The 9,458-nt window shown below is 40.1% G+C and overlaps 1 protein-coding gene across 1 annotated transcript; it reads right to left on the bottom strand.

Moving 5' to 3' along the window:
* Window positions 1-33: 33 nt before the first annotated feature.
* Window positions 34-4,884, bottom strand: prss35 (serine protease 35). Its single transcript, XM_060873019.1, has 2 exons — window positions 4,692-4,884; window positions 34-2,478 (listed from the first exon to the last, which is right to left on the bottom strand). The coding sequence occupies exon 2, from the start codon at window positions 2,457-2,459 to the stop codon at window positions 1,239-1,241; it is 1,221 nt and encodes a 406-aa protein (XP_060729002.1). The 5' UTR covers window positions 2,460-2,478; window positions 4,692-4,884; the 3' UTR covers window positions 34-1,238.
* Between the last annotated feature and the right edge of the window lie 4,574 nt (window positions 4,885-9,458).

Below are 9,458 nucleotides of genomic sequence, written 5' to 3' on the forward strand. Positions count from 1 at the left end.
AACATTAAAGTGTCTGACTGATTAAATCAAGACTTTTTGTATGAATCATAATTTATTTGGTCTTTAAAAAAAAATCCAACACATTTTGGAAAATCTGAATTTACAGCAACGCTCCTGATTTACTCCTCCATTATTTACGTCTTTTACTCTCGTTATAACAACAACAAAATGCCCAGCGGCAATGGAATTTAAATAATCTTCTGCAATGTTAACATTAAATTTAGCAGACTAAAGATTTCTATAATTCTACAGTACATTACTCAATAACACTCTGACGAGCCTGAAAACAATAAGTTGAACATCAAACATTAAATTAGCACCAAAACGTCGATGTGAGCGTCTGCATCAGTTTATAACACGACATTCACCAGGACGACGTCAACAAAACTTACATCAAAACTTAGCAGGTTACAGCAATGACCGAAACACCATCAGAACACTGAGCAAATTAGGAAACATTTTTTAAAAAAAAACACAATATAGAAATCACCAATAAAATACCAAATCTTCTCTGAGAAAAAAAATTTTTCTGAGTCATAAACTACCAAATTTGCTTAAAAGCAACGGATGACTTGCGAAAAATAACAATTGTTTTACTTTAATTTTTCAAAGCTGTTTTAAATCAAGTGAATCCTGAAACAACAACTTTTTAGCAGGTTTGTTTTAAACTAAAAATAAATGATGTTTATGAGCTGTTTGTGTTACAGTGATGAATGTTCGGTGCAGAAGGAAGTACAGGGTCTGACTGGAGCCCTGAGACTTTAGGATGATTAAAATAATAACAATACAATAATTCATTATAAAAAAAAAATACATTAATGCTGACCTTTTTCTCGCCTGGATTTAAAACGCTTTTTTTGGGAATAATTTTATAAAGAACAGAAATGGTTAAAGAAATGGGTTCAGAAGACAAGGGAAAAAGATGAGTGCAGCTGATGTGAAAAAAAATAGGGTAAGAAAGGGGGGCAGATGGGGTAAGGGAGGGGCAGACAGGGTAATGGGTGGGGCAGATAGGGTAAGAGAGGGGCAGATGGGGAAGGAGAAGGGGCAGATGGGCTAATGGAGGGGCAGAGGGGGTTATGGACAGGGTAGACGTGGTATGGGAGGTGCAGAAGGAGTTTTGAAAATAAGTGTAAACTGCTAAACTTCTTCACACTGTTTGGATAACTCCAAGGTTATAAAGTGTGAGAGCAGGGGGTTGGGGTTAATGGGGTAAAAGGCAGGGTAGTTTAATTCCATTAGGTGTTTTGGCACATGCTGGAGTCTCCGTGTACCCAGGAACAGATCTGTGCGAATTTCACCGGTGTGATTCTCACAGCTACATTATAATCCTGCTGCTGGCCGTTCACCTGCACCCACTGATGCCCCGTAAACACGCCGATGACCTTCCGCTTCCACTTCCTCTTCCCCGGCTCCTTCAGACGCACGTACACACCGGCACCGCTCGCTCCGGGCTTCGCGTCACACTGCTGGTACATGAGGTCGTTGGACTCGTCTGAAACGGAGCAGAACCGGTACACCAGGTTCCCGGGCCGGTCGTCATCGAACCCTGAGAAGTGGATGCGTGAAGCGGGAAGCTTTTTTACAGACAGGATGATGCCGAGCTCCATGTGGTGCACCTTCTGTGCCTTCTTCAGCTCGAGCACGGCGTAATCGTAATCAGCCTCTGCACTGTCTGAAACGCCTTTAAACCAGCCTTTGGGGATCTGTGTCTTCTTCACGCGCGTCCAGCGAAATGTTGGCTTTCCAGACTCCGCGCTCCGCTTGTTCCGACTCTTCCGACCTTTAGACTTTCGCTCTCGTTTCTTTCCCCCCATCTCCGTTTCCACTTTCTCTGCCTCACCCTCCTCCTTTCTGCCCTTCCCACGTCTTCTCTTTCCTCCCTTCTTCTTGTCACGCAGAACTCCCACGCTTAACTTCTCTGCCCCTTTGATGTAATCCGTGCCGTCGTGGATGCAGTGAGCTGCGGTCAGTACGTGTTTGGGTGACACAAGCACACCAGTGCAGCCGGTGGAAATCTTCACGGCGGTGGAGAACGGATACTTCATCGAGTACTGCTTGTCGGAGATGGTGAAGCGTGTGTCCGGGCCGTAGACTTCACGCTTACGCCGGGATGTGGAGGATGAAGACGTGTTCTCGGCCATGACCTCCTGCAGCATGACAGACGTGAGTGTGCGTGTGCCGTTCTCGTACATGGTTTCGTAAGAAAGCATCTCCTGGAGAGCCTCCAAGCTCGGCTCCGGAAACTCACGCTGACATTCGATCCCACACGTGCCGTTCAGCTCTGACTGATGCTCAGACGAGAAGCTCGAGGCGCTCAGACGCACTGTGCGTTTGTCGAGCACGAGCGGCATCTTCCTCTGTGGCCAGGTGTAGTCATCCTCACCTGAGCTCAGAGCTGGAGAGATACACAGCAGGAACAGTACAGAGAGCAGGAGACTCAGGGGTACGGGTCCCATCTCTTATACAGAAACACACCTGCACCAGAGAGAGAGAGAGAGAGAGAGAGAGAGAGAGAGAGAGAGAGAGAGAGAGAGAGAGAGAGAGAGAGAGAGAGAGAGAGAGAGAGAGCACACTTAACACACTGTACAGGTAAAGTATTACTCTATAACTTAAACATAGACATAATAAAAAACAGGGAATGAATAAAGTATAGTAAGTGTTTAACACTGATTAAAACCAACACACACACACACACACACACACACACACACACACACACACACAACCATGCTATGTTAATCTATATAAACCTCCAGACACATCAGATCCACTCTATGGTTAGATGTGGCTGGATAGAGAGGGGTGCCAATATTTTGTGTGTTTTGTAAGACAGTCAGGTCTTCACACCTACGGAGTGACGTATGTTTGCTTAAGATGAATAAAAAATACATTAAAGTGTGTACTAAACATCCTGATTTAGTTTGGGGAAAAAAAATAAAAATAGTGCGCTGTTCGATTTCCACTAGAGGGAGACACATGATAACACAACACACACACACACACACACACACACACACACACACACACACACACACACGTTATTATTATTATTATTATTATTATTATTATTATTATTATTATTATTATTATTATACATAAAGTGCTCCTAAGTGTGTGTTAGTTTGTGATTACTCTTAAATTCATTATCAAGTTCACACTATCAGACTCACGAATCCGTTTTCAAACTCGTTTTTGTCAGAGAATGAAGAAGACGTAATTTCCAGTACTTCTTGTGATTTATTGTGAACACGGTGTAAACGATAATAGTACACAAGTGCAGGAACCATTCAGGCTGAATGAGATGAAGCTAGAACAGAAGCCACAAGTCACCCGTTAGTGTGAGTGTGAGAGACGTAACGGACGTGTGACGTCATACAGGTGAGTAAACTCGGACCTTAGGGCTTTCGACGGTGTGTAAATCTGCTGGATGCTTGATATGTAGCGTTATCTCAACCCTTTTGTATTCTCCCTTTCTACCAGTCTCTCATTCATGCCTCACTCATGCAGTGTCCACAGTGCTGTGTGTGTGTGTGTGTGTGTGTGTGTGTGTGTGTGTGTGTGTGTGTGTGTGTGTGTGTTTGTGTGTGTTTGTGTGTGCTAAGGACAGAAATAAATTCTGAGAGCCAGCAGCAATGTGGGATGAAATTAAGAGCTAGGTCCAATGCCAACACACACACACACGTAATGTACTCTGTGTGATGTAATTAGGTGACACAGTTGATCTTCAGATTTTCCCACGTCATTATTTGAAATCTAGGAAAATCCATTAAATACCATAATAACGGTCTAATAAAACATCTCTCTCTCTCTCTCTCTCTCTCTCTCTCTCTCTCTCTCTCTCTCTCTCTCTCTCTCTCTCTCTTCAACACACACACACTTTAGATTCGATCTAAATTTCCAAACTTTATCCCAAACCACAATTACACTGCGCTGCCACACACACTTTCTCCCAGAATAAAAAAAAGTGAATGAGGGCCTTGGGTTCGAGTGAACGTTTCATCTCGACAGATCTTCACTAGTTAAGAAAAGTCAAAACCACTAAAATAGGGAATCTCATTTCATTTACATTTAAGCCAAATATATGCTCACGTATCAAAAACTACATATTTAATCATTTTTAGTATTTTGTTAAATATATATATATATATATATATATATATATATATATATATATATATATATATATATATATATTAAAGCAATTCTATTTGCAAATCGTTCCAATTATTTGATTTATTTGACCAAACAAAAGTCTAAACTCCTGCAGTGTCTCAGAGCAGAGAAACTCTTCCTCCTCAGAGTCAGCTCCTCTTCCACCTCAGCTGAAGCTCCACTACACAATCAGAAACACTACCTCTCATTCAGACCCTCTGTCATTAATCACTTTCATCACTTTCAATGCAGAAATAAACCCGAGCGAAATAAATACTTTCCCGAAAAAAGATTCATTAAACTGATAATTAAATGAAAGATATTCGGTGCGGTGGAAACCATCCGGGAAAAAAAAAATCCTTCAGTTTTTGTCTGAGAGCTGGAAATATTAATTCTGGTATTTATATTGATAAATATATATATTTCCCTCATTCCTTGGGCAGGAGTGTGAGTGTAAAGAGTCTGCCTTCTGCTCCATCACACTCAGATTCCTGCAACAGAGCAAAGTTTCCATTCCTGCACAAATTCATCCATACCTGTTAGATCATAGAGCCTGATGGAGGAGAAGATCTCCAAACAGCTGCTGCTTTATTCCAGAAGAAAGTCCTGCTTTATTTCATGGTAAAGATCTGAACAACAATGGACAATCCAGTCTGCAGCATGCACCGGGTGTGTGTGTGTATGTGGTGCGCAGTGGGAGTGTGTTTGAGTGTTTGGGGTGCACTTGATGCCGGTGAAACGGGAATGGCGAACCGTTCTGGCACGAATTCCCCCTTCCAGGGTTGCCAGATGGGATACGAATCCACAATTTTCTTTTTCTTTTTTTCTTTTGTTGCAGAAAAAGTTACAGAATTTTTAATATGAGGGGCGTGGCCACATAAACAAACATCCCCATCCAAATACTGACCTCAGATCCATGTCTCTTGACTCATATGTGGCTCTTTGAAGTACATGTGCAATGAATCAAATACAGAAAGAGTTTATAAAGCATTAAGTTTACTTTATCAATACATCCATGCCTCTGTGTTTGTACAAAGTGATAGAGAATGAACATCCTTTAAACTAGAAATCACGAGATTTCTAGGAATCTTGACTGTCTGGGTGGGAGGGGCTTCCTTTCTATTCGCTGTCAATCACAGCGACACTAGCCAATCATGGCGATGTGTAAGCTCATGTATGTAGAAGAGGGTAGAGAGCTGAGAGTGGGTTTCCTAAGATTTCCAAAATAATTGTTCCTAATGATGAGCCTCTCAGTACTTCTCATTTTTATTTATTTATTTATTTATTTAATAGTCTTTTACTCCACACTGCCAATGCCTGTGCAGCTCAGGGTTGCCAGATCTCTATCAACTCAATGGAAAATTCAAACCAGAGAAATTAATGAGACACCAGTCTTCAGAGATGACTTAAATGTCTTTATTCCAGTAATACAGATTTCTGGAACACGGCTGGAACATGTGCTTTCAACACTTTTATACAATTAAAATATAATTTAATACTAAACAGAACAAACATTTGGATTTCGAGGACAGGACAGCATGAGACAAGACAGAGACGCAGGGTTTAAATTCACAAACTAATGAGAATGCAATGAGAAACATGTGAACAAGACAAAATAACCAGAACCCGGAACCAGAACTAAAGAACATACAGACAGCACATGACCTCAGACAGAGAGTGAGATGATTCCACATTAAACTGAGAACAGATCCCATGAGAACCACACAGCAGCGTCTGACTAGAAAGACTCAAAACAGAGACGTCTGTCCTGAGATGGAGTGAAGGATGGAGAGAATGAGAAAAGAGAAAACCACTGCTTCCGTCATTAACCACTGAATAAATTTCACACTAAAATCAAGAAAAAAAAAGTTCATTGTACTCTTTCAAAAACAAGTAAGCGGGAAAGCAAGAGCGCAGAGAGACAGACACAGGGGGTCTGATAGAAAGAAAGAAAGAAAGAAAGAAAGAAAGAAAGAAAGAAAGAAAGAAAGAAAGAAAGAAAGAAAGAAGTGAAAAAAAACCAGGGGGAGCAATACTGAATACTAAAAAGATCAAAAGATAAAGACAGACAGACAGACAGGTGAAGAGAGAGAGGGACCGATAAAGTAAGATAAGGCTACAAAAAAGTTAAGACACACACACTGTGCTTTGTATAACACTTTAGGGAGTGTGTGTCTGTGTGTGTGTGTGTGTGTGTGTGTGTGTGTATGTGTGTGTGCAAGAGAGAGATCTGTGGTTTGGATACAGACGGGGTTTGTGTCGGTGAGAGAACCAAAACAGTAATTCATCTCTTTGCATTTATACATTTAGGCTGTGTGTGTGTATGTGTGTATATGTGTGTGTGAGTGTGTGTATGTTTGGTAAGGGGGTGCGGGTGTGGGTGGTGTGAGCTTTGGCACAAGAAAACACTTCTGTACATGTGAGAAATGTGCATTTGCATGTGTGTGTGTGTGTGTGTGTGTGTGTGATATCCTGATGAATTGTGTCTCTCATTATTATATCTTGGGAGATGTGTAGTTCAGTGGTTAAGGCGGTGGAATACCCACTGGCAGGTTGTGAGCTCAAATCCCAGCTCCTTCAATGCTCCCATCACTGGTCCTTTGAGCAAGGCTTCCAACTCTCAATTGCTCAGCTGTATAAAAATGAGGTCAATTGGAAGTCGCTGTGGATAAGGGCATCTGCTAAATGTTGTAAATGTCTTTGACCTCGGCTTTGTTCCATCACAGGTATTTTATAATCTGTTTTTTTTTCTCTGTGGGATCTGTGTTTTTTTTAAGCCCTACACACACATCTCCACTCTCTACCATAATTCCTGCAGCTTTAGTGGACACTTACATACTTCCCCTATATGAAGGGCATTTCAGCTTCATGCCAGAGCCAGACTATAGACTGCAGGGGAACCTGTCAGGTTATTTTTAATAAAGGATTTTGAAGAACCCTGTCCAGATTCCACTGAGATTAAATTTTAGAAGTAATTTATATTCTGTTCAGCAGAGATTGGATTGACTCATTGTTTTACAAACCACTTTAAGTCCACTTTAAGTCTTGAAACCATTACGATGATCTGCTGCCAAATCATGCAGGCTTTGTAAAATCTGTGTTTTATAAAAAATAAAAAAATAAAAAAATATTTACATCAGTTTAAATGATGTAGTTGTAAAGATTTCACTCAACGTCCTGTGTATGAGGATCAGTAGGTCATCAGAATATTTCAGCATGCTCAAATTGGATCTGCTGCTAGAAGAGAATTTATTTTAATCTTTTACAGAATCTGAAGTAAAGAAGGAAGAAGTGTTTTTCAGCAGTGTAGCTTAATTTCCTACACCTCAGCACTACCTGCTTGGCATGTCACTTTATAGAGGACGCAGTAAAAAAAAAACAGAGTTGATCAAAGGAATGAAACACCGCTGTAAAAGAACCACCGGAATAAAAACTTACAGGAGTTTTCACTTAGACAAACACCAACACTGTACATCTTGACTAACTTCCTGACACACGAGCGGAACGACTGACAATAAAAACAGTGTAACAGTGAGAGAAACAGATGCAAACATCTGAACTTATCTTAAATATTATAATGATTTATAATTCCACTCTCAGTGTTCTTAATGATTTATAATCCCACTCTTTGGTGTTTATAATGATTTATAATCCCACTCTCCGGTGTTTATAATGATTTATAATCCCACTCTCTGGTGTTTATAATGATTTATAATCCCACTCTCTGGTGTTTATAATGATTTATAATCCCACTTTCTGGTGTTTAGAATGATTTATAATCCCATTCTGGTGTTTAGAATGATTTATAATCCCACATTCTGGTGTTTGTAATGATTTATAATCCCACTCTCTGGTGTTTATAACGATTTATAATCCCACTCTCTGGTGTTTATAATGATTTATAATCCCACATTCTGGTGTTTGTAATGATTTATAATCCCACTCTCTGCTGTTTATAACGATTTATAATCCCACTCTCTGGTGTTTATAATGATTTATAATCCCACTTTCTGGTGTTTAGAATGATTTATAATCCCATTCTGGTGTTTAGAATGATTTATAATCCCACATTCTGGTGTTTGTAATGATTTATAATCCCACTCTCTGGTGTTTATAACGATTTATAATCCCACTCTCTGGTGTTTATAATGATTTATAATCCCACTTTCTGGTGTTTAGAATGATTTATAATCCCATTCTGGTGTTTAGAATGATTTGAAATCCCACATGCTGGTGTTTAGAATGATTTATAATCCCACATTCTGGTGTTTGTAATGATTTATAATCCCACTCTCTGGTGTTTATAACGATTTATAATCCCACTCTGATTTTTATAATGATTTATAATCCCACTCTCTGGTGTTTATAATGATTTATAATCCCACTCTCTGGTGTTTATAATGATTTATAATCCCACTCTTTATTTACATATTCCTGTAAAGCTGCTTTGTGACAATGTCCACTGTTGAAAATTCTAAACTAAAATGCGTGTGTTGGGGCAGGGTACTCAATACCTCTGTCTCTCTGTCTCTCTCTTTCGCTCTCTCGTAAACCTCTAATCGTATCTCATTACACCTGACCACGGAAGAGTTTATAGAGGTGTGATAGAGCTGACAGTGCAGCCTCATTTTCCACCAGCGTGTTTTACTGCAACACAGAAAAAATAAAGTGGAAACACAACATTAAAGCACACATCACAACCTAACCCTGCCCCTTGTTGTAACCCCATGCCTGTAATAACCCCACCTCTCCTCTCAGTATTAACTGTTCAGTAAATCATACACAAACGCTTCTTTATTTATTGTGTGTTGTGTTTTTTTGAAGTTTTTTCATTCCTTCCTGACTTCCACTTTAACATTTCCCTCCCAAACTCACAGAATGTAACACCAGAGTCTCTGACTCTGACCAGGCCAGGCCCAGCGCTGCTTCACAGTCAGACTGATGCTGCAGAATAAACGGTTGATTTCTGTAGCACTGATCTGCAGCACCGCAGCTCTATTTATCTTGGATTAAAGAAGAATGTGAGCGTCTCAGGAGGGTTTACTGATCCATCACAGCTCACACACTGGAACACACATGCTCAGGATGTTTTTTACCTGATTCTGTACTTTTTATAAGATATTAAAAAGTGTGTGTGTGTGTGTGTGTGTGTACTGTATATGGTAAATGTGTGCTTACAGAGCAGAGCATTAAAGTCTGAAGATCCAGACTATAATCACACTCAGAGGAAATTCATGGAGCTCAGACAGAGACACTTCACACTGATAAGAGTTTTGTTCTGTTCTGCACAGCTCTCAGACATC

Source organism: Tachysurus vachellii, chromosome 1, assembly GCF_030014155.1.
Source record: "Tachysurus vachellii isolate PV-2020 chromosome 1, HZAU_Pvac_v1, whole genome shotgun sequence".
Classification (NCBI taxonomy): Eukaryota; Metazoa; Chordata; class Actinopteri; order Siluriformes; family Bagridae; genus Tachysurus; species Tachysurus vachellii.

Bases quoted from the DNA above. Each gene is read 5' to 3' on its own strand.
- prss35 (XM_060873019.1), bottom strand. From the start codon at position 2,459: ATGGGACCCGTACCCCTGAGTCTCCTGCTCTCTGTACTGTTCCTGCTG.